We start from the raw sequence: 26,472 nt of genomic DNA on the forward strand, positions 1-26,472 counted from the left end.
TTAAAGAATGTAGACTTTATTATTCTGTGGTTTTCTTCCCTGAGCAAAGATAGTTCATCGGTAGAAGCTGGGTAGGCTATCTGTACTCAGACAGAACATTTTAATAGACCTGAGCTGGATCAAGGCATAGATTTGCCACAAACATTACAGACAGAATTATCTATTTAGGTCCAGGGCCTTAAATGCTCAATTCCTCAAAGTCTGGATTTGCATGCATGACATTACTATGGATAATAAAACTCAAATTCTATGGAATTGAAAAATATGTTTTCCCTTTATTACAGCTCAAAAACCGACCCTGTTACAGGAGCAGTGAAAAATACGAAATATCATCAACTATAGTAAGCACTACCAAAAGTCGGGAAGGGGGATGTTTTATAAATTACAGTTTGGCTATTTCTGTACTCTGCACATTTGTCCAAAAACTTCATTTGCTAATATTTCAGTTGATATAATGTTACCATGGTCATCTAAAATATTAAATCTGTGAGACATTTTTACAATTTGTTTTTCTAATCCATACTGTTGTTCAGATTGTTTTTGTTGTAATTTTGGAGTCTCACTCTAATTAGATTTGTTTCATTGTTTTCCAGTGATTTACTGGGATTGGTTACTTATCTAGACTGGGTAATGATCATTGTTACCATATGCTCCTGCATTTCAATGATGTTTGAATCTCCATTTCGAAGAGTGATGCATGCACCAACACTTCAGGTATTGCTACAGAAGTCCCTAGTTGTGTAAAATAATGGTGGGTTTTTTTACAAGTTTAATGCTAAATACTCAATTGTTTTTCTTTTACTTTTCAGATTGCTGAGTATGTTTTTGTAATATTCATGAGCATTGAACTTAATTTGAAGATTATGGCTGATGGCTTGTTTTTTACTCCAACGGCAGTCATACGAGACTTTGGGGGTGTCATGGATATATTTATATACCTTGTAAGTTTTTGGGTTTTTTTAGGAGGAACTTAATCTGAATGAAGAAAAATTAGACCCTACAATATGAGATAAGAATATTTGAACTGTTTCTTCAACTTTCATTTAAATTTCAGAGAACTATCAGGCGGAATATGTTTAGTATTTGTTATTCAACTACTTTTGCACGCAAATGTTTGACAAGTTGGTATGTAGAAGTACAATCTAGTTGCAATGTTTCTGGTAGTATGCATGTAATTGATTATTTTCTTCTCAGTACTCTTTAGCATTCTCAGGCATCATTCTATTTTGGATGTGGAGAAATAAGGAACAATTGAATTGACACTTTTTGCTTCTTGGTGTTCCTTAGTTTTGGTCACCACTCATATCCATTTTCCATCTGTCTCACACTGCTGAAGCTAATTATGAGAATTATGATTGGCATATAGGGGAAAAACATATTCCTTTCATACTAGTCTCCAGAAAAAAAATCCCTTCACCTAAACTGGTATTTGTGTCTATCTGACGAATCTGTAGAAAATCCTCCAACCTGAAAATAAATCCCTTTCACTGCTTTCTCCCATATTAAGGATTGTTGCAAGGGAAGAAAATGTGACATTGTGCTCTGCTCCCCAACACATACAAGATTGTGATGACAATCATCTCCCCTGTTCCAATGGCTGATGTCATTGCTTTTTATTAAAACCTGCACAATAGATAAAAAGTCCCTGTTATTCACTTGAACTTCATCTCCAGCAAACTAGTTGCACTGAATATGCATATATACGTCTGAAATGTCATTATGTATTTATTTAATCTTGCAATTTACAGGGATTTTTAAGTCATTAACAGGAAGAATTAAAATCAGAATTGAAAGGGTAAGAAGATAAAATGAGGATGAGATCATAATAAGGATGATATCATAAAAACAGAGCAGATAAGAACATACATCAGAATGAAAGCAGCATAAAACAGTCTGTATTGAAAGCTCCTTCAATGCTGAAAGCATAGAAAAATTAAATCTGATGATGACACATCCAAGAATTTCACGTATGGGAGAGTAGCTCCATAGTTATAGGAAAGATGTCCTTCAGAATAACCTTCAGAATAAAGAATCTATTTTGATTTATAATGATATGGCCCCATGCCCATACTAGAAAGTTCATAAAGAAAAAAAAACATTTCATTTGTTTCATTTGATATTGAACTCCCCTTGGATGACAATAAATACAGAATGATATTATCTAAAAGGTACTGTTTTTAAAATTCAAAAAAACTTCTAAGTGAAAACATTATAAGCTTGATTAAATCTTGGACATATTAGACTGTGTCACCACATGTAATAAATATAATTTGTCATAATCATTTTGTATTCAAGGCTTGTATGTCTGTAGTCAGAAAATGAGATCATTTCTCAGAACCCTTAATCTTTTCCAGCTATTTGTTTGAAGAACATTTTTTAAAAAAGCCTGCACTGCACTTTCATTTGTAAAAGATTCTGGGGAGAAATATGACAAAAGTTCTGTTTAGTTTTGAATTCACACTATTATTTGATAGCAGGTAAAGTTGCACCAAAAAAGCCCCAATACCTATAGCAGAGTTTCACAAACCGTGCTCCTCCAGATGTTTTGGGCTTCAGCTCCTCACAGCTGGTAAGTCCAGAACATCCGGAGGAGGAGAGTTTGAGAAACACTGCCCTAAAGATGCCAATCTTATCTTGGAAGCTAAGCAGATTTATCTCTAGTGTTTGGATGGGAGACTGCCAATGAATACCAGGTGTAGTAGGTCATATTTCAGAGGAAAGAAGTAGAAAAACTATCTCTTATTCCTTGCTGAAGAAAGGCCAATGAAATTAATGGGCACAGTATAAGGGTGCTTCCAACCAGCCATATTAACCCAGAATATGAAGGCAGATAATCCATAATATCTGTTTTGAACTGTGTTATCTGAGATTAGACTGCCGTATAACCCAATTCAAAGTAGATAATGTGAGATTTTATAAAACTCTGTGGAAGGGACCTAAGTCAAGCAACTTGAAGGCACACCCACCCACAAAGTTGCACCAACCATTTTAAACATGATAAGTGAAATCATAAAACAGATGCATAGTCCACATACATAGTCCCATCCTTAAACTTGAAATAAACTCCTATATAAATCAGTAGGTCACCATTCTAGAAAAAGGAAAGCACGGTGAGTCAAGATTTATTACGAAGAATGAGATAATGATTCATACCTTTTCTTATCCTTTCATATTCTTATATATTATGAAAACATGATTTTAATATAAAAGGTAAGCCTAAAGGATTACTTGAAAATCTTTCCTCATAAGGAACTAATGACTCAATGGCAAGAAAGATATCATATTATAGCTTGGATAATAGTTACTATAAAAGGGAAAGGTTTCCACTGAAATTAAGTCTAGTCGTGACTGACTCTGGGGGGTAGTGTTCATCTCCATTTATAAACCGAAGAGCCGGCGTTGTCTGTAGATGCCGCCAAGGTCATATGGCCAGCATGACTGCATGGAGCTCCATTTCCTTCCCACAGAAGTGGTACCTATTGATCTACTAACATTTGCATGCTTTCAAACTGCTAGGTTAGCAGGAACTGGGGCAAACAGCAGGAGCTCACCCCTCCCCCCAGATTCAAACTGCCAACCTTTTGGTCAGCAAGTTCCACAGCTCAGTGGTTTAACCCACTGCACCACCAGGGGGAGCAGTAGTTTTATATGTGCTGAGTCGAACAGGATTGCAACTAAACAATTTGTATTCTAAGACTTTTCTGCATTGCTCCTGTTTTCATACAAATAGCTGTGAAGGTTGGTTTCAGAATAAAATGGAAAAGGGAGGGAGAATGGACTCAGGAATTGAGAATGGGCTCAAACAGCACCTTTTGGACCAACTGATTCATAGATACCAATCCAGATCGCAAGATATGGATTGAAATTCATGAAAGCACATGCTGAAATAAATCACGTATCCCAAAAGTGCTGCGTAATTATTTTGGTACTTTCTCATCCCAATTACATGCCTTCTGCTAGAAGTTCATAGAATTGTGACTGTGAGGGGCCTTCCACACAGCCATATAGCCCAGAATATCAAGGCAGATAATTCACAATATCTGCTTTGAACTGTATTATCTTAATCCACATTGCCATATAATCCAATTCAATGTGGATTTTATACAGTTGTGTGGAAGGGGGCTAAGATTGCAATAGCATACGATTAGCCTGCCCATGTCAGCTTTCGCATGACATTTTGTTTTGTGTTCTGTATGTAGGAAATATAGGTAGATACATGGAGATTATACACACACATACATTTTTTTTAAAAGGTTTCACGGCTCTGTTCAGCTAGTTTCCAAAATAACAAATTTATCATAAGATATTTTAATACATTATGTTAAATTCGGGATTTCTCTTTCCTCTTTTTCAAAAGGTAAGCTTAATATTTCTCTGCTGGATGCCCCATAATGTTCCTGCTAAATCAGGAGGTCAGCTCTTAATGGTGCTCAGGTGTCTCCGACCCCTTCGAATATTTAAGCTGGTGCCTCAGATGAGAAAGGTTGTCCGGGAGCTATTCAGTGGCTTCAAGGAAATCTTTCTTGTAAGTACAGCTTGTTTTCTTCCTGTTCCAAAATCATTTTAGAAATAAACCAGTATTGCATTCAATAGTGACTATCTAGATTGCTTTAAAGTTTATATATTTATCTGCATGATAAAAGTGTGGATTTCATTATTGTTTCATCATACTCGGTAACTAATCTCTCCGCAATCTATCTAGTTATAAGGTCTCACTTCACCAGCATAATAAATAAGTGGAATCAAAAATATTTGAACATTTTGCTACTAATAGCACTGTTATTCTTTATTTGCAATAGCACTGTTATTCGTTATTTCAAATAGATAGGCTATACCAACAACAATCCAATGGTCTGATATAGTTGCCTATATAGTTTATCTAAATATTGAATTGTTGTCTATATATATAGATTGTAGTCTATATATGTGTTTCTTTGAAAGAGGAATAAAACTACTTTAATTTTATCATATTTTCTACAAACATTGTGTGCAGTATTTTGTACCTGGGAAAGTTTTCCTAGGGTGCATCAATAGTATAGAATGAGTGCAGTATGACACCACATTAACAACTTCTTAACACAAGGCTAAAGTCGGTGCCATGTTTGTGTCATGGCTCAGTGTTAGGGAATTCAGTGATTTGGAGTTTGGTGAAGCACCACCACTCTTTGGCAAAAAAAAAAAAAAAAGAGGCTTAAAACCTTCTAAAACTACAAATACAATGATTCCACAATTTATACATTTTAGTTAAAGGAATACCAAAATGCATTAATTCTACAGTGTAGATCAGGGGTCCTCAAACTTTTTAAACAGAGGGCCAGGTCACAGTCCTTCAAACTGTTGGAGGGCTGGATTTTAATTTGAAAAAAATGAACGAATTCTTATGAACACTGCACATATCTCATTTGTAGTACAAAAAACACTTAAAAACAATACAATAATTAAGATGAAGAACAATTTTAACAAATATAAACTTATTAGGATTTCAATGGAAAGTGTGGGCCTGCTTTTGGCTGATGCGATAAGATTGTTGTTGTTGTTGTGTGCTTTCAAGTCATTTCAGACTTAGGTTGACCCTGAGCGAGAGCTGGGAAAATGACCTTGGAGGGCCGTATCTAGCCCTTGGACCTTAGTTTGAGGACCCCTGGTGTAGATGATCCCCATTGTGTTTTGCAAGTGCATTCATTTGTATCATGGTTGCAGTGTGCTCTGCTATTGTGCATTAAACATGAGCACACCCCTGTTAGGTTCTAAATTCAGGATGAGAAGAAACCACCACCTATGGCACCATGTGTAGAAAATAGATCCAGTTTCTGACCTTCCTAGAGACATATTGTTGGCCTCTGTGGGTATTAGCACTGTTCTAGCAGACCTTGTCTGCTTGTGTGTTTGTATTTGTATAGATATAGTGTATTTGTATTTGTATATAGTGTATCGGTATTTGTGTTCATGAAATATAGGCCATATTGTTGTATATCTGGAGTGAAAAGGAAATTTAAGCATGGTGAAAGTCAGCACGTCTTTGAGTGCAAGGTTAGGAACTGAATCTCCAGTCAGAACATCAGCAGCTGTGCTCCATGGGAGACTTTTCAAATATTTCTGAAAGGCACCTGGTTACACAAGGTTTAGAGGAGACTGAGGACAGTATTCAGTCAGTGGTGAACACTGGGTTTCTTGACCAAATACTGTATGTCTCTTGATCATATTGGTGGCTTAGTGGGAGATGCCCAGAGTCCATCATCAATCAATGGGCTATTTGGAATAATGTTTTACTTCTTTTAATTTACTCTTACAGGTTTCCATTCTTTTACTGACCTTAATGCTTGTTTTTGCAAGCTTTGGAGTTCAGCTTTTTGCTGGGAAACTGGCTAAATGCAATGATCCACATATCATAGCAAGGGTAAGAACAAATTTTGTTTTCTTCATCTTCAGACCCTTAACTTGCTTTGGTGATAGACATGATGTTATTGACTTCTGGGGACCTATTCTCGAACCAGAAGGGCTTGAAACATCTGATAACTGATGGGAGATGGCAAATACATCATAAAGGAGCATACTAATACATTTGCCTTAGATGGAGTCAGGCATTCATTTCATTTATAGGCTGCATTTTGGTATTAAATCTCCCAAACTAGTTTCAAATATGTTGAATCACAATATATAATAAATACAAGTTCAGAACTGTTAAAATCAAACAGGAAAAAGGAACAGCAATGGCCACAAACTGGCAACAATTAATCCAAACTACTAAGTACAAAATGCAGTAGTACCATTTATAACAATTGAGCTGAACAAGGTTGTTGATGACAGAGTGGCCTCGAAGTCTGTTATTCATGGGATTGCCATAATTCCAAGTCAATTTGATGACAGTTAACAACAAAAGAAGAGGAGGAAACAGTAAGCAATGGGATAGTATATATTTTTTCTGAAATAGAGTTCTGGGTGCATGAAGCCACACCTGAAAATAACCCTCCTTCTTACTTGCCACTGTGATAATTTCTGTTCTCTTTTCTGGTCAAGCAGAAGAGGAAAACTTATTAATCTTACTTTAGGAGGGCAGGCAGGTTGATATAATACTGTGTGGCAACAGCTTCTCAGACTCTCGTAGAGTTATTCCAATATCCAATGCCTGAGATTCCATATATGGAGTTGCCAGGACTTAAACCTAATATTTCCAGATGTACTTAACTATGATCTGACTAGTAAACAAGGATACTAGGTTTTGCAGTACAATGCATGCCATAACTGCCAGACTTAGAGGTGGGGGGTTTTAAAAGATAAAACAGCACAGCTTTTAATACTGCCAGTTTACATCTCATTGGGAGAAAGGAAAATAATTAGCATATAAATAGTTACAATTAACAAATTATGAGTAATCTGATAGTGATTGATCAACATATCAACTTGATAAGCCTTTGGGGAGAAGGGAGTAATTAATTAGCATATAGCTTGTTATCCTTAATTAGTTAATTTCAAGCTCTGCAAATTCCTGAACTGATAGCTAATGGTGACAGCAAAATTCTTTAAGAAAGAAAATGAGAAGTTGGATTTATGCCCTGAAAATTAGGAAGAAAATGATAAAATGGTCAGGTCCCATTTAGAGTTCTGTTTTCAGTTCTTGGCTCCTCATTTTAAGAATGATATAGTTATGATGGAGCAAGTTTAGAGAAGGGTGGTAAGGAAGGAGCTGGGCATGTTCAGCTAGGTGAAGAGAATATTGATGGGTAGCATCATTGCACTCTTTAAATAGTAAAGCACTATTACAGAAGAGGTGACAGGTTGTTGTCTTCTGTGCAGTAGAGTAGGGCCAGGTCTAATGGTCTGAAGTTACAGGACAGTCGATTTCTAGTAAACATTATAGGGACAGTAAAAGTACAGGGTTAGTCAAAATGCATAGGCCAATAAGCCATTCAATTGAATGGCTTATTGGCCTATGCATTTTGACTAACCCTGTAGTTTGGTAATGGAACAGAAGTGGTGAAATCTCCCTCTTGAGAGGTCTTCAAAAAGAAACTGAACAGCTACCTGCTGCTATAGATTCTTTAATTGGAGATCCTGCAATGAGCATGAAGTTGAACTTGAAGGTTCAATACATCCCTTCCAGCTATATGAGTCTATGTATTATATGGTCATTATTGCTGTAAACCAGGCTTACTGAAGTCCAAAACACTTGGAGGGCCACAGGTTGTAAAAGTCTGCTGTTGACTGTGACCAATATGCTCCCGCAGATCAATTAGTAGGGTATCATCATGCACAATGTTACTCTGATTGCTGATTGTGAGGAGGGAGGTGTTCTTATTAGAAACAGCATGCTTTTTCAAACATGTGTCATCTTTCATGTATAGGTTCCAACTTATTATGGTGTTGACATTTTAAATCAAATTAAATGTGATGTTGACATACCATTTATGATTTCCTTTTGCAGAACTTGTCATATAAAATATTTTGGTTTATTAGCAAATGCTGTTTATCAGATTTCTTGTTTGTTTATTTGTTTATAATAGGAAGACTGCCATGGCATATTCCGAATAAATGTCAGTGTTTCCAAAAATCTAAATTTAAAGCTTAGACCTGGTGAAAAAAAGCCTGGGTTTTGGGTGCCACGAGTTTGGTAAGTGATGTATTTTTGGTCTCTGCCTTTCTTTGGAAGTTTAAATTAGTAATGTAAGGTTTGGACACTGCAGAACCCACCTATTTGGTGGATGACTTGTGAAAACCAAAAAAGAAAAAAGAAATGAACAATTGCACTGGCCAACACCCATTTTGGTGCCTCAAATTTTAACCTTTCCCTGGGTATATTTGGCCTGCTGATTCTAAAAATGGTACCTGGTGTGGATAAAGCCGAGGTAGTGGCCCTGACCAGGTTACCCCTCAGCTAATTTGGGCAAAACACCTGAGTCTCCTGTTGAACTAACCCGGGTGACCGTTAAAAAAAACATGGTGGAGAATTCTGCTCCTACGATTTATTGAAGCCAGATTCTCCGCATTCATAGTCCATTTCATTCACCCTCACCTCAGTTATTTGGGCCACAGTTGAGGGTTTGCTTTCCTGGCCTACACCCAAATGGTGGTGTCTTGGGTGTATAGCAAAATGTAAAATCCCCTGCTGTTTTCTGTTGTGCCCTATTTAAAAAGCTCTCTGTCCCAATTTGCTCTCTGTGAACAGTATAGGGTAGGCAAAAGAGACCCCTAGAACATAGGGGGGAAATCTTATCCAGCCCCCCAAAGGCAACCAATTAATTATACTGTTAATGGGTGAGAGGGTGGGTCAGCTTGAACATCCAAAATGAGCTTGAGGGAGCAGACTGCTAACCATGTATTTCATTACTTCAGAATTCACTCAATATCATTTCCCATAGTTGGAATCCATTGCTTCGTGCCCTAGACTCTGGAGGGGTAGAAAAAAGCTTGCTCTGTCCGTAATATGACACCTTTCATGTCCTCTCTTAACCCATCCCCAGCTCTCTAAGCCTCTACTCATTGGGCACACCTTTCAGATCTGTCATCATCTTGATCACCTTCCTCTGGCTACTATCTAGGAACAGGTGTTTTACTATAGTATCCAGAAGAAGGTGACTATTTGATAGTTCTCAAATGTTCCCTCCCCTGTGACTGATTGATTGATTTACTGATTATAACCTATATATGTTTCTGCTTTTAAAAAGCCAGTGGCCTCAGATCCAATGTGATCTAGTTAGAGTGCTGGAAAGTGGTCTAGTTAGAATGTTGGAATGGATACTCAGGTTGATATCCCCTCTGAATCATAAAAATAATTGAGTTTAGACAAATCACTTTCTCTCAGCTTGGCATATCTCACAGTGCTGTTGCAAGGGAGACACTCATACACCTACCTTGAGATCTCTTGAAGAAAGGTGTGATGTAAATGCATCTAATACATGAATAAATATAATTAACATTAGGAATCTCATCCATCAATGAATCTGAAAGCTTCATCTGTGATAGAACATTAAGTGTTTCCAACCATTCACAGGACCCAAGGAATATTAGTTCACAGGAATAGGAGAAGATGACAATATGTTTGGCCGTGTAATCTAGATTGCAAAAGTATACCTCATTAATGCGGGAACTGCCTTATGATGAGGCAGTTGTAACAGTTTACAACTAGAGAGGCCTTACCTTATGATGCAGAGCCGGGGGGGGGGGGGGGGGGCGTGGGTGGATAAGGAATGTTTCATTCCAGATTAGTTTAGTTTTATTGTGAATTCTTGCTAGATGCTATTTTCATACTTTCTACTATGGTGACTCAAAATAGCCTTGGCCTTCCAATAGTTTTTGCACAGAAATCTCTCCAAGCCCTTCTTCCTGAGATCACATTTAACTGTGAGCTGAATCTGTGACCATCTGCAGTGCAGAGTAAGCATGTATCAGCAGGAATATGCCCCATTTTAAGAAAATAACATATTACTATATGAAGAAGGGAACACATTTGGGTTTGAGTCCAAAACCCATTCAAAAATGCAGAATGGAGCATTTGAAAATCATCTCACATATTTTGACTGCACATTACATAGGACTAAACACTGCACAGCACCAGTAAATGATTGATAAAATTATACTGGTTTTTAAAAGTTAGGGAACTTCATGGCACAATTTTAGGCAAGTCTTCCAAATAGTAAGTGCATTTTCAGTTGAAAATTTTGTCTGCCTTTCCAGATGTTCAGATTAACCTTTTCTTTAAGTAGGGAAATTGGAAAGAGAGAAAATTCAGATATAACAAATATACCTTGGGCTTTTAATACTTCTTTTTTTGTGGAGGCACAGAGAGAGAACTGCTCGCATTCATTACACAGAGATCTGCCATGGTTTTCAGAACAAGTAAGAGTCTTCTCAGGGCTTGTTTTACCCCACATTCCTATGCTGTATTACAGGGCCAATCCTCGGAACTTCAACTTTGACAATGTTGGAAATGCAATGCTGGCATTATTTGAAGTCCTTTCTTTAAAGGGCTGGGTGGAAGTCAGAGATGTTATAATTCATCGTGTAGGACCAGTAAGTATTAACCTTGGCACTTTTCAGATTATCAATCCCTCTTCTCATTTCCACAGAGGAATAACATTTTAAATCCTTCATTTTTGCAGATCCATGGCATCTATATTCATGTTTTTGTGTTCCTGGGCTGTATGATTGGACTAACCCTTTTCGTTGGAGTTGTCATTGCTAATTTCAATGAAAATAAGGTAACAGTACAGGGTTTCTATTTCTCTTGAAATTATATTTTTATTACATTGCATCATTTAAGTGTGGTGATGTAGATAAAATACAAGGTTGTAGCCATGGAGAAGGTCAGGAACATTTTTTGCCATCTTAAGCTGGTCTGGTATTTTCCCTTCCTGGTGAGGTTCATCTGATTACTCTGAAATGTGTTCAGAAGCTTCAACCAAGGCCTGTTCTACATTACCATATAATCCAGATTATCAAGGCAGATAATCCACATTATTTGTTTTGAACTCATACTCTGGATTTTATATGGCAGTGTAGAATGGGCATGTGACAGTAAGGTTTCAATTGAAGTCAATTAACATATATACATAATTTCTCTTTGTGTTCTGCAACCTCTTCACATGGGACTAAAATTGGTGTCATGTGCCAATTTTAGCCCAGGTCACCCACTGAGCCAGCCGGCTCCCATCAGACAACACCGACACAGTTTTGTGGGTGAAGAAGGGTGGAGCTGGTGCATGCCACCGCCAGGGCAATACGAGAGGCTTCGTGTGTTGCCATAGAATCAATGGGGGGAAGCTACGTGCTCCACAAGTGCTCCATGCTTCTCCCCATGTGATCACCCTCACTTGGATCCAAGCAATGCGGTTGTGTGGTGCCAGATTCCCCATGCCTCCCAACAAAGCAGAGTGATGCCAGTGGCCATGTGACAAGATCATAGTCTGTTGTTTGGTCCTTCAAATCATTTCCAGCTTATGGCATCTCTAGAGCAAGCCTATCACAGGAATTTCTTGACAATATTTGTTCAGAGAGGATTTGCCATTGCCTTCCTCTGAAGCTTAAACAGTGTGACTTGGCCAAGGTCATATTGTGGGTTTTCAAGACTGATTGGAGGTTCACATCCTGGTTTGTCTGTTTGAGTCTGACATCATAATTTTTAGTGGCTTGCTTTTGTGTAAAGCATCAAGTAAAATTATACAGCATTGCTTGGGTTTTTTTCCCCTAGCATTGAGGTCACTGTTTTTGTTGTATACATAACAAAAATATCAGTTTTGTCTTTTTAAAATATGTATTAGCACATTATCGTTTATATATGACTGTTTGGCGTGTTAATATGTCTATTCACATAGTTAACTGGAATCAACTGCCTGCAACTTCATCACATAAAGCTAACCCTGAGAAATGTTACTGTTTGAGACTATTAACTCAATAGACAGCATGTCCATTAATCACAATGACTGCAATATTCTGAGGGCAGTAATCCAAAAACAAAGTTTTCCAAACTTGGCATGATTGCTGTTACACCAAATGTATTGACTCTTTATTTGACTCCTGGTCGAATTTGGATTTATGGTATCACCTTTGAAAGTATAAATATCTTGGGTTCTTGTGGTCTATCTTCTGCCATATGAGTTTGCTTGCTATCTTAAGTCAACAGCTGAGGATGTTCTTTGCTTCCTTCCACCTTCTGAACTAAGGCAGACAAAAATAGCCAAGTTATGAAATCCCGACCCCTGAGAAATCTGTTAGGCTCCAAGTGCTCAAGCAGGTTTACTATTTCTGTGGATGCCTATGAATGCAGAGGAATATACATGTTGGCTTTCTGATTTGAGTCATCCACCCGCAATGTATGGATGTTGGTTTAAAGAGCTTTCCAGTTTAAGGCCAGTAACGTAGCCCCATTATTCCTTTCAGTATGCAAGGGAGCTATTGAATATGGCATAAAATTTCTTGAATCAACCAATTCTTTTTGGAATAGGAAAATTACTATAAGTTACCTACTCCAAACTCTTCAGTATCGAATGGATTGTATCTGTTCAGTCAATTAATCAATAAAATGCAGTTGTTCTGCGGTTCTTATTTATTCAGGGAACAGCTTTGCTGACTGTTGACCAGAGGCGATGGGAAGATCTAAAGAGCAGACTCAAGATAGCGCAACCTCTTCACCTTCCACCTCGCCCAGGTACTGAGGCAATTTCACTTTGATTTACACTGAGCATTAATGTTGTTTATTCTCCAGAAAGTTAGGATTCTAATTGTATTAAGATAGTCAGTAGGTGGTATGCAATGCATCCAATAATGTGATGAACTATAAATTGTTATTCAAAAAATACTCATATTAACTCAAAAGGTTGGATTGATTGGGAATTATATTTAAATTTGTCATAAAATATTGTCAAAAATCTAGACAAAGTTTTGGAGCATAGAGACAGAAACACAACAATTGTGTGGCTGATTGAATTGCTCTTATCTGTTTTTGTTCCAGATAATGATGGATTCCGAGCTAAGATGTATGATATCACACAGCACCCATTTTTCAAGAGAACTATTGCTGTTCTTGTTCTGGCACAATCTGTGTTGCTATCTGTTAAGGTATGGCAATGTGCACCTTAGTAGGCAGGATATGATTCTCTCAATACTGTTGTATTTTTATAGAGACTACTGTTCTATAAAGCAAGCAATGTTAGTGCTTGATATATAAACAGAACAAGACGAAGAACAAAACTCTTGTAAAGCAACAGTTATAAGGCACTCTCTCATCTTTTATATTAGTGGGATGATCAAGACCCAGTGACCGGTCCTTTAGCTGCCATGTCTGTTGTCTTCACCTTCATTTTTGTTCTTGAGGTAAGGAGATGCATTATTATTGGTGTGTTGCTGCTATTGTTTAGCAAATAAGCTTATTTTGCTTTCTGTCACAGATTTATAAATGTTGGTGTTAGAAGGTTCTAAAATGTTTTATTTTTGCATGTTTTGTTTCGTTTTTGCACAAATATTTATTTACCTCTTATATGCAAAAACAAAACATTTTAGAAGCTTTGCTTTTTAATCAAAATATTACATTGATCTGAAATATAAACAATAATGTAAAATAATAGATTATAGGAAATGAAAATATACAATAATATATACTGGTAATAAAATTCATAAATGACTAATAGATATAGATAGATGTCAAATATCACATCATTTTTCTTACATCAAGTGAGTTGTGGGATGAGCATAGAACAATACTTCACAGAAGAATTAAATAATATCTATTTATTTCTACTAGGTTACCATGAAAATTATTGCTATGTCACCAGCTGGCTTTTGGCAAAGCAGAAGAAATCGCTATGATCTCTTGGTGACATCCTTGGGTGTCATATGGGTAATCCTCCACTTTGCCATCACTGTAAGTTTCAACAAACTGTATGTTTAACCTTTCAGTGCATCATCAGGAAGCATACAAAATATAATCTTGGGCACCTCAAGTCTCAGTAATTCAGAATCACATTAACTCTAAAGAGCTGAAGCATTACAGGATTACAAAAAGGAGAAATGATGGCGTCCTGGGATTCTTAGGATTGCAGAATAGTAAATTAAAACAACAAAAAATCTTGTGTCAACTTAGAAGTTAACCATTTTATTGCAACCTGAACTTTTATGCACTCTTAGTGACTACATCAGATACAGTCATCAATTTTCTAAGTATGGTCAATGCTATGATTGAATAAATTAGAGCACCCCTCAGAACTACAACTGTTGAGCTTCATGGAAGAGTTTCATCCTGCCATTGCTGTTGCCCAAAAGTCTCCCTTATGCTTTTAAAATATTGCTATTTTTCAGCCTCTGTATGTGAATGAGATATGAATAATGAAGTGGCGACTAACTTTATCTCTAGAAGTTGAACTATTTATTTCAGGAATATTCAAAATTTCAGCTGCCAGATTTTCTTTTCCCTTTAGTTGGCAGAAGCACCAACTAACATGCCTAATGATCAGCAGTTATAGTAGTTGAAGCCTAAAATACCTGAAGAAGAAAAGTTTGAGAACCACTGTTTAGAAAATGTTGCTACTATTACTACTAATACTAATACTACTACTACTACTACTAATAATAATAATAATAATAATAATAACAACAATAGTAACAATAACAATAACAAGAATAATAATAATAATATCTGCACGCATTATCCGCCGATACATCACATAGTCCTAGACACTTAGGAAGTGTCCAACGTGTGATCCAATACAACAACACAGTGATCTTGTTTGCTGTGTACTAATCTTGTTGAGTTTCAAATAATAATAATAATAATAATAATAATAATAATAGTTTTATTTCTTGCCTGTCTCTCCTCATGGCTTGAGGCAGATTGCAGCATTGCTAAAACATAAACAAACACATAATCATTGTAAAACACTCCATAAAATACACATATTAAAATATACCTCCATAAAATATGTATCAAAATACACAAAACAAAAATAAGGCATACGGTAGAGTTTAGAATTCACCATCAAAACTGTACTTATAGCTTGATTATAATCTGTGTGACTCAAGTACAACTTTCCCACGCTATTGTATAAGAAGAAATGCTAAAGAGAAACAACTCTCGTGTTTTTGTTCTAGAATGCCTATACATACATGATGGGAGCATGTGTCATCGTTTTCAGGTTTTTCTCCATCTGTGGAAAACATGTGAGTACAAATTGGAATATAAACATCTCACATTTTATATTTGTTATGTGTCAGTAAAAATGTTGGCTCATTGCTTTGTCAATGCCATATTTTCACTGTTTTGTTTGATTTAATTCCATGCTTTACACCTGATATGTTATACTGTACTGCAGTGAAATCAATGACACTATTAGCATGTGCATCCATAGCAGCCAATATCAAATCCTCTCATAGTGCAACCAAATACTTGGCTGTCTTTTTTATTCTTTACTCTTTTGAGGCCCTTCCACATAGTTACATAACGTGGCCCAAAACTCCATTAAGGCCACACAAGGGTCTCCTTAGCCACATTAGGTGGCAGGACTCTATCAGAGCTGGGCATAAGAAAGTATTCCAGTCCCAGTCCCCATCCACACCCCCATTCCTTCTCCGAAAGCAAGGAAATTACTGACACTGCCTGCTCAACTCTTCCTGTTTCTTCCTTCAAAGCAGTTTGGAAGGAGTGAGTTCCCTGACCTCCTCTGAAGCTGCTAAGCTCATTCGATGATGAAAAAGTAGGAAGGAAAGAGGAGGCAGTGCCAGTAAGGGAAGTTTTCCATGCTTTTTGGGGCACGGAATTGGGGTGCTGAGGGCAGAAAGGGACTACCATTGTACGTCACCAGACTGTCTGAGTCTGGGAACTGCAGGATGTATGTGGGGATCAGGCCCATAGCCAGGATTTTGATTCGGGGGGGCTGAGTTTGATTTGGGGGGGGCTGAGTCTGAGTGAAAGAGGGTCTACCCTAGCAAACCTTTTGTATTGTTACCCCAATACCCCCATGCATATGGGATATATTGAGTATGGTGATCAGATCATGATATGAATAAACATAACAGTTTAAATAATGCGCCGGTAAGGCCTTCTCGTGGACCACCATGAGAATTTGGGGGGGAGGGCTGAAGCCCCTCAAGCCCCCCCTCCCCCGGCTACATGCCTGGTGGGAATGCAATCCTAGATTTGGCATGGGGATCTGGATGGCTGTCACCACTGTTTTAATGTGGGGAAAGATCTGAATCCTGCTGCATTAAGTGGCTTAACCTGGTTTACATCACATTAGTCTGAGTACATATATGACAATGTAGTTGCTGCTTTGATTCCACCAGCCTTCACCTTGAGTAGCCTGTAGCCTGTAATTTTGTCTTTGCTAGTATCCGCTCAAGCCATGTCACATTACTCACGTTGATCCTTGGTCTGCTATCATCAAGATCATCATAGATGCATTCTGCTTTATTTCACCCTGGTGTCCTTCATCCCTGGGCCTTTGGAAAACAGTTGCTGCACAAGAGTGCATTACAGTGTTCCCTCGCAACTTCGTGGTTCGCTTTTAGTGGACTCGCTGTTTCGCGGGTTTTTGAAAATATTAATATAAAATATTTACATCCAGTGGAGGCCAGGGACACCAGAAGTGCAGTGGCCTGAAGCGCAGCAGGGAAGGCCTGCCTCCCTGGCCTCCACAGACCCCAGAAGTGTGGCAGCTTGAGGTGTGGTGGGGAAGGCCTGCCTCCCTGACCTGCTGCTGCCTGCATGGCTTTGGAGGCTCTGCCGGGGTCTGTGGAGGCAAGGGAGGCAGGCAGGCACCCTTGGGATGGGCCAGAAGGTGGGCAAGGAAGCATGGGTAAGAAAATAATGTATAAAATGTATAAAATAATGTATAAATATTAAAATTAATATGGCGTCCCTACGCGGATTTTTACTTATTGTGGGTGGTCCTGGAATTGAGCCCCTGTGATAAGTGAGGGAACACTGTACTCTGTAGAACTAGTGCAGTTTGACACCACTAGAATTGTCATGGCTCAATGCTATCGAAACACCAATATTTTTTTTCTCTAACAACTGAAGTTTTGTTGGTTACTTTAAAGGTTACTTTTGGAATACACTTTTAGGTATTTTATAGCTTAATTTTTCTAATCTGCAGGAACATTACAGAAATTTATTATTCCTCCTTTGTTGGCCTATACAAAATAATTCATATTAATTGGACCTCTCAAGCTTGAGTATGGAAGGTTATCCCTTATGGGTGGAGATGTTCTGTTTCACAGATGCTCCAGAGTCAAGCTCAACACTTCTTTTATTAAAAAGATCATAATTTTACTTTTTTGAGATTATTAAAAATGGTTAGGATATATAAGTAGCTTGTTGTGTTTCCCATGTTTTCCTTCTTTCTTTCCAGGTAACCCTGAAGATGCTTCTATTGACAGTGGTTGTCAGCATGTACAAGAGTTTTTTCATCATAGTAGGAATGTTCCTGCTATTGCTTTGCTATGCCTTTGCTGGAGTAGTTTTATTTGGCACTGTAAAATATGGCGAGAACATCAATCGGTATATTTCTTTTTCTAATCCACTAGAAAGTATTTGAAATTGTTTTCTTACTGCCTTAAAGCAAGAATGTTATCGAGATTCCATGAAACTGGATCGAGTGCCAGGATTTCAGAATCTGTGTTCGTGTGTTAGTTAAGGACATATTGAATACATGCTGTTAAATATTGTGCCACTCTGGGTCCATAGATAGAGGTCTGTATACTTGAAAAAATACCTAGCCAACCAGGGAGAATAACAATAAGAGTACTATACAGGGGGTATAATTTAACCTCTCATTCTAAACATTGTCAATACATTGTGCTGTGCAAGGGTCATAGATAAAAGTTTTATGCCAGATTTTCTTTTTGGAGCACTAAATGAGCTTTTGGTTGTTGTTGTTGTTTATTTAAAACAGGCATGCCAACTTTTCATCAGCTGGTAAGGCCATTACTGTACTCTTCCGAATTGTCACTGGCGAAGATTGGAACAAGATAATGCATGACTGCATGGTAAAGTAACCATAATTATAAAACTAACACAAACACTGGGCCACTCCACATCTTCCAATCATGTTGCTTTGATGACAGTGTGCTTTTAATAAAGTCTGCTACTCTTCCTACAGACTATATGTATTCTGTTTCTTGAGTAAGTTGCAAGAGAGATGTGCCCTTCAGATATTACTGGATAGAAACTCTAGTCAACTATATAATTCTCTCATTTGTGTTTCTGTGGCTTTTTGCATAATGAAGCAGGCATCATTCTGCATCATCAGAGAGATGGAAGAATGATGTCATCTTTACTAGTATGTCTGCAGAAACCATACTGAATAGTATTCTGACCACCCCTAGCCACTAAATGGCAATGGAGAAGAACTTAGACTGTATAACATGGAGATAAAGGGGTGAAGTAGAGCTGTGTCTAATGAAGCGTTACGTTCTGCCAGGCAATACAGAATCTCAGCCATGGTCACTGGATACAAAACTATAACCTTCAGTGAGTTGGCCAAAGAAATTGACAAGCAGCAAGTGTACCAAAGCTAAAATAAATAGCTTATTCACCCAATACATAATTCATTTGGAGATATAACTTTCTAATGAATCCAGAACTTGGAAAAGTTATTTTTGGAGTATATCTCCCAGCATAACTAGGATACTTTTAAAAAGAAGTACCTTTCTCAAACTGTGCACAAGATTTTCAAAGGATCCATAATTTAAGTCAGACAAACAGAAAGATACACACACCCTTACATGTAGGAAAATATGTATATATAGATAGGATATATACCAGGCTGTGAATGTGATGGAGGACTACAATGTGCACTAGACCTGGCAGCAGACCGAATCATAAAGTACCATGGGAGCTGGAATACAAACTATCTGATGGTCTGGCATTGTCCACCTTGGTATATTTAATAAAGTATTATTTCTACCTTTTTTAAAAGATACCTGCATATTTTCTCTCTTGTTTCCTACCATAAGATCATATATAGCACTGGCTAAGCTGCACTCTGCTCTGCTATAGATACCAAACATTCCTACACATCAGATCTGCTAGCTAGTATTCTATATTTGCTATGTACTTTTCTTCCCTCCCAAACATCTATTTCAGATACTGAAAGTATGATTGATTGGGCAAAGGACAATAGAAGAAGAGCAATGGGAAGTTTAGTGGTAGTAGTCAGATCAGGAAGGTTCTGTCCTCTGATCCATAATAAAAATGGAGCTCCACACCACTTTTGCTGTCTATGTTTTGAAATGATTTGTGGATCTGCCATTGTCCTACTGAATTCATCTCTCACTATTGTCCCCCATACTTATCAGTGTGATGTCAGTTATGGCTGTTCTTTCTGTTGTGTTAATGCCACTAATATTTCATTTTGGCAATTGGTTAAAAAAAAGAGCTTACATATGCATATATTAGTTTCATTACAAAATGTATCTGGTTTTTTAAAATATTTTTTTTCTTTGAAGGTTCAGCCTCCTTTTTGTACTCCAGATAACAGCACATACTGGAAGACGGATTGTGGGAACTATGCTGGTGCTCTTATGTATTTCTGTTCATTTTATGTCATCATTGCATACATCATGTTAAATTTGCTTGTGGGTAAGTTTTAGTCAAAATATATGGCAACTGAAACCAGCATTATATGTATTTATTATGTACTGGGTCCAGATTTAATCATATTTAGAGTAGGCCCACAAAATCCATGGGACTTCAGTTAGTCATGACTAAGGACCCCATCACATTAACTTCTGGCTCCATCCTAGGATGCTTCCAGGACAGAGCCACGCCTGAGCCCACCAGAGTCTTCATACGACGCAAAGCTACTTCTGGCAGGGCACCGTCCTAGAAGCGTTCTAAGATAGAGCCCAGAGAACACAAGAGGTTTCCTATGCTCTCATTAGTTAGAATGGGGCCAGCATGGAGAGAAGCCAGGCAGCGATGCTTTCCCCCATGAGACGGGGAAAGCGGCAATGCGGCTGATGCAGGGCACAGGGCTGCCCCATGAATTCACTACACTGCCCAGTGAATCACCATGCTGTCACCCGCATTTTGGACCTGAATGTGATGAGGTCCATACTTAGGTCCCATAGATTAACTCTATGGGTGGCATTAATGAGGCTTTCCATATGTAATGAAACTACTATTCTCAGCACTGGCTGTGTTGGCTACTACAGCTAATGGGAGTTGTAGTCCAACATTTCTTCATACTTCAATTGGCAAAAAATATCATCCGAGTCCTTTCAATCTTTAATGCCTTGAAAAAGGCCTTAAAATATTTTCAGCATCTTCAGATGTGTCCTTCTTTTGTGTGAGTTCTTTTGATATTTTGTGAGTGATGTGGTTTCCTCTACGTTTAGGTTGAAATATATTGACTTATCTTTAACATGGCTTAAATATCATTAAATATAATATGAATTATTAATTATTTTTCTATTACTTTGAAAAAACTTTAGTATGAGATTGGCATATTGCTTATTTGCTGTCAACTTTAATCTGAGTGGCTCTTCATTCTTGTATTGTTGTTAATGCAATCATGGTTTACATTTTTATATGGTTTTCAATGTTTGTGTGTCCTATAGCTATAATTGTGGAAAATTTCTCACTGTTTTATTCAACGGAGGAAGATCAGCTCTTAAGTTATAATGATCTTAGACATTTTCAAATTATATGGAACATGGTTGATGACAAAAGAGAGGTAAGAGGTTTTTCCATAATTCCACAAGTTCCATTGAGTTGTATGTTAGCTGTTAGAAAGGAAAAGAAATGCAGCATTCCAAGTTCAACAAAGGACTATGTGAACTCTGGGTTTATACAGAGAGTTAGGAAATACTTATATGCTCAAATGTAATGCACCGCTGAATATAATACACGCCTCAATTTTGAAGGTGCACGTTATAAAAAACAGATTTGCCCTCAAATGAAATGTGCCAACAGCACAGGCATAGCACACCAGGGAGGCAGGCAGCATGGATGAAGTCATCTGGGAAACCATGCCCCTCCTTCAGGCCAAGACTAGCAAACTCACAAACCTTGCACAATTCCCAACTGGCCTCATTCACAAGGCCTTCAAACCCAAGAGGGAGGTTTTGAAGACCTCGTGAATTAGGTCAGTTGAGAACCACATGGGACTAAGCCGGGGAGCAGGTGGCAGATGAGAGCCCCCAAGGGCTGCCTGGAAGACAGAATTCATGGCTAAGTGGCAGGAACAAGAAGGTCACCAGCTGGGCACTCCTCTTTCTCTGGGTGCCAACTAGCCCTGAGGCTGCTGCTGCCACTGGGAATGGCATCTTCATGCCCACTCACCTCAATATCCGGCCCCTGTAGTTCCTGATTCCTCCAGGCCATTTCACGTAAGTGGATTTATGTGCATGATTCTGCTGTGCAATTGAATCTAATGCACACCTCAATTTTGGCAGAATAATTTAGCCCAAAAAGATGAGCATTAGATTTGAGTAAATATGGTAACATAAGGTCTTCCAACATCAGTTACTTTTAGGATTAGAACTGCTGTGTTGCTTAATCATGTGTTTAAAAACATTTAATTATTTATTTGTTTGTTTGTTTGTTTGTTTCTTTATTTTGTTTCCTGCATTTATAACCCGCCCTTCTCACCCCCAGGGGGAAATTAGGGCGGCCTCACAGCAAGCACCATAAACATTCAACAGTACCATTAAAAACATTAAACAATTAATTAAAACAGTTAATTAAGAAACAATTAATTAAAAACAGTCAGTTAAACAATTGATTAAAACACGCCAATTAAAATCCAATTAATTACTAGTATTTTGAAGTGTGGGTGCCTATTGTGATGATCCCCATAGTAAGTCCTCCCAAAAGAGTTAAAAAATACCACCACCGATCTTGATCCATATTCAGAAAAGAGTTGTTCTCATTCCAACTCAGAGCAGCTCCTTTGCAATAGATTGCATGCTCTCATTCAAGATGAAACCATTCCAGAATAGTTTGCATCACAGCAGGGATTGCTCACAAATTATTTTCCACTAAGAAAAATCCCTTTCCTCCCAGCAACTGTAAAGAGGAGAGAGCAGAAAAATGTTGGGAGGGGGGAATGGACCCTGATAATGAAAATGTCCCTGCACATTGACCCTGTAAGCCTTGGCTACAGTCCAGCATACTGCTTAATGATCCAAATCTATCTTCTGGGTAGTTAGGCTCTATTTTTCTCCTAGGGAGTTATTCCTACTTTCCGAATCAAGTTTTTGCTGAGGTTACTGCGTGGGAGGTTGGAAGTGGACCTGGACAAGGACAAACTTCTGTTCAAGCACATGTGCTATGAAATGGAGAGGCTGCATAATGGTGGAGATGTAACATTCCATGATGTGCTGAGGTATACTTGTCTTTGTAATAAATGATGCACTTCAGCCTACAATTACCTGGCAATAAGCCTTACGTAGCAACCACACTTTACTTTGACTAGGCATATAGAAGAATTGGGCTCTGAATCAATTATAGTTTCCATTCCAGTATTCTAACAACATGACAAAATAGAATTGTGATATAGACATACACTAAGAGGGATGGTAGAACATTTTCATTCATTTCCCTCCAAAGCTATTATTTTTCTTAACATACATTGAGGGCTAGTTCTCACTCCTATAATCATCATGTAATTCCTCAACAGTCAGATGATAGCTCCCTCTAATGGGGTGAGTGTAGAATTTTCTACTTCCTTTCACTATATAATTACCTGCAAATTCCAAGCTTTTAAGAGCAAAATAAGTATCCACTATCCTACGGAAGTGTGTGATACATCAACTATTATAATTATTTTTAAAAATGAATTAGTCATAATCTCTCTCACTTCCTCTTAATCCTCTTCTTTCTTCTGATGATGATAATGGTTATAATTTTTTTCACAGCATGCTCTCCTATAGATCTGTTGACATCAGAAAAAGTCTTCAGCTAGAAGAATTGCTTGCTAGAGAACAATTGGAATACACTATAGAAGAAGAAGTGGCCAAACAGACCATACGCATGTGGTTGAAAAAGTGCTTGAAGCGCATTAGAGCAGTAAGTTTTAACAAGGAAAAAAAATAGAAAATGATGAAGCATGCCACCAAGAACTTAATGCTTAACTTCCTCAAGCATTGAGTTATTAAAACACAAATGTTTTATAGGTATTAATGTTTATTTCTTTATGTAGTCTATGGTTATAAATTTTGCTATATACATTATCAAAAATATCGGTATTGATTTCAGTACATTCACCATCTAGATTTTGACAATAATGGAGGTGACAAAGGAAAGTGAGTAAAGAGATTAGTGATCATAGTAATTTTGGAAAGTGGGGAATGAGAGCCTCAGAACTCTAAACCAGTTTGCATGTCTCATGGTATTATAAATGAATACCAACGCTACCACAATTTTAGCTTGCCTTTTAATGGCCCCCATTCTATGACATTATTTTCTTCTGGTTGAATATTAAAAATAATATTTTATCCCCCATTGGGTAAGACAGATTATCCAATCATGAGAGGAGTTGAGAATTTTTCCAGTAATGTATTAATGGAAGCTGAAAATGGGGTAGTGGTTAGAACTAAGGAGAAATGGGTTCAAATCTTCATTAAACCATAAATTCATTGGGGATAACATTTGGGAAAAGGACCATATATACGATAGTCATCTCTTTGGAGGATAAGCAAGATATAGATGTAATGAACATTGGTTTGCCCGTCTCAAAAAAAAAAAAAAGAACTACTTGATTTAAGCTCTATAATAATACTGCATACAGGTGGCACATCATATTCACAAGCTTAATATTTCAGCTAACATGGCATATATTTATAATTTTGGTAAGTCACTTTAGCAACTTGTTTAGAAACAACGTCATTGAACCATAAAAGCAGCATGACATGAAAGTCACCGTTTATAGTTTTCTGAGAGAGTCTTCATTATCATTTTGTTAATTTTATCTAGTGTCTAATTTAAAAATAACTGAAACCAATTTATTTTAGTAGTCTCTGAATGAGCTGACTTCTTTTAACTACCCTGTTTCATTTAAATGTCTTTTTGGATAGTTCCATAAGGCAATTCAAAATAAAATTCAATTGTATCTGTAGCTATATGAAAGTAAAAGCAGGGGGGGAAATCTATCGTTTAATGTTCCAAATTAAAGAAAATGCATATCAAAGCAAATAGCAGTGCATTTCAAGTTTTAAAGGCTGCTTTTAAATAAAATACAATGTTTGTTAATAACACTGTAAGCTTTAAACATTGCATGTTAAACTGTATTTTTATAGAAACAACAACAGTCATGCAGCATCATTCACAGCCTCAGAGAGAGTCAACAACAAGAACTTAGTCGTTTCCTAAACCCACCAAGCATTGAGACAACACAACCAAGTGAGGATATGAATGCTAACAACCAAGATAATACACAACCAGAGGTATAGTTTTCTTCAAGCTCTTATTCGCAAAATGTTGATCTAAGCCTGTCATTTGGAAGGTTTAAAAATGATCACTACAGTGTGGAAGGCATACAGTGTGGAAAAATACATGCCTTTGCATTACATCTTTATAACATTCTAGAATTTGACCTATCTTTTGTCTACACATGCCAAATAAAAAAGTTATCGCTTTGAGCCACTGTGAGCAGTCCAGACAACATACAGTACAGCTTTTGATCTGTCACAAGAAGAACCCTGGTTACTCCAGAGTTTACAGGAAATTCCTAAGTGACCTGCAGTTACATTTTGATGTGTGGACAGCTGGATCAGCTTGCCTTCGGGGCCATCCAGTCTGCACGTCTTAAAAAAAACACTGCTTGTTGCAGATCAAAAGAAGCTTCCTGCAGAATCTTGTTGGGGATGTTGCTTCTACTGATCACATGACTGAGGATTGTATTGTGACCTCACCAGAAGTGGTGTCCCTACCAAGCTTTCTGCCAAATAGCTGACTTTGGTTGCAAAAATGGCAACAGCAGTCACAACAAAGACAGAACACTGGTCCTGATGCACTGAATGCCCAAATGACTGCCTGGACTGCAAAACAGCTTCAGAATACTCCTGTAGTGTATCCTGGGCAGCTCTGGAGCAAACTACTCCTGATTATTTCATCTGGTGTAAACACAGTCCTGTACATTATCAGCAGTGGAGTGCACTCTCCCACACACAATCTAGAGCACACGTCAAAACGAGCAGAGCCTACACCTGTTCTTCAGGTGGTACAGTGTGAAGAATATCATCCTGGGAACTTGAGTTTTCTTCCCTGAGTTTTGTTGCACTGTTTTGTCAATTTTTATACATCCAGTGCCCTGGAAAAATAAAGTGACCCAACAATCTATATTATGCTATGCTATGTGATGGTTTCAAGAAGATATTTTGTATTTTAAGATGGAGAACTAAATTTTACTGCCATTTTAAAATTGTTTTTCTTCTATATATGGCAGCAAAGGGCCAAATGAGGTTAATGGCAGAGGCAATCTGCATGCTCTTCCTCAAACTGTCTGAGAACAAGTCAGCTATTCTAATATCCTCATTTCCTATCTTTCAGTCCACCTCAGCATATTTTTATGAAAAAGTTTGCTTTCAAAAGTTATCACTGAGATGGGCTTCTTTTGTTGCCCTAATAAATAAACTCAGATTTGATCTACACTGTCATATAATCCAGCTTCAGAATGAAGATTAACTGCATTGAACTGGATTATATGGCAGTTAACAAAATAGATGTGCTCCTGGGCATTGCTTCTTTAATTAAACAAATGTGTTACCAGAGGCAGAAATAACATGGGCAGAATAGAAATGGGTTCCTATACCACAACAAAGAGCAGCTTAACTTGTTTAAGCAAATTGTTTACTATATTCAAAACTAACAGTGTGCCCATCTGGAATAAAAAAAACCAATTCAGGTAAGTTTTGTGTAAGTAATAAAAATATATTTCTAGAGATTACTTAAAGGCTGCTTCCAAATGTTGTCCAGTGATTTCTTTTTTTCCCACCAGCCTCCACTTTTCTCTTAATTTGAATTGTAGTCACCAGACTTATAAA

General features: G+C 37.6%; 1 protein-coding gene across 3 annotated transcripts in view; it reads left to right on the plus strand.

The window, feature by feature from the left end:
* NALCN (sodium leak channel, non-selective) overlaps positions 1-26,472 on the plus strand; it is a 275,342-nt gene that overhangs the window by 241,952 nt on the left and 6,918 nt on the right. For all 3 annotated transcript variants that reach the window (XM_060769568.2, XM_060769570.2, XM_060769569.2), the window contains 20 exons: positions 285-341; positions 594-714; positions 810-941; positions 4,358-4,525; positions 6,293-6,397; positions 8,502-8,608; positions 10,887-11,007; positions 11,097-11,195; positions 13,048-13,141; positions 13,445-13,551; positions 13,732-13,806; positions 14,234-14,353; positions 15,577-15,645; positions 17,835-17,983; positions 18,378-18,471; positions 19,933-20,065; positions 21,046-21,161; positions 22,657-22,814; positions 23,347-23,497; positions 24,727-24,873. In XM_060769568.2, the coding sequence (XP_060625551.1) occupies positions 285-341; positions 594-714; positions 810-941; positions 4,358-4,525; positions 6,293-6,397; positions 8,502-8,608; positions 10,887-11,007; positions 11,097-11,195; positions 13,048-13,141; positions 13,445-13,551; positions 13,732-13,806; positions 14,234-14,353; positions 15,577-15,645; positions 17,835-17,983; positions 18,378-18,471; positions 19,933-20,065; positions 21,046-21,161; positions 22,657-22,814; positions 23,347-23,497; positions 24,727-24,873 (2,323 nt within the window). The remainder of the gene's footprint in view (positions 1-284; positions 342-593; positions 715-809; positions 942-4,357; positions 4,526-6,292; positions 6,398-8,501; positions 8,609-10,886; positions 11,008-11,096; positions 11,196-13,047; positions 13,142-13,444; positions 13,552-13,731; positions 13,807-14,233; positions 14,354-15,576; positions 15,646-17,834; positions 17,984-18,377; positions 18,472-19,932; positions 20,066-21,045; positions 21,162-22,656; positions 22,815-23,346; positions 23,498-24,726; positions 24,874-26,472) is intronic.

This window comes from Anolis sagrei, chromosome 3, assembly GCF_037176765.1.
Source record: "Anolis sagrei isolate rAnoSag1 chromosome 3, rAnoSag1.mat, whole genome shotgun sequence".
Taxonomy (NCBI): Eukaryota; Metazoa; Chordata; class Lepidosauria; order Squamata; family Dactyloidae; genus Anolis; species Anolis sagrei.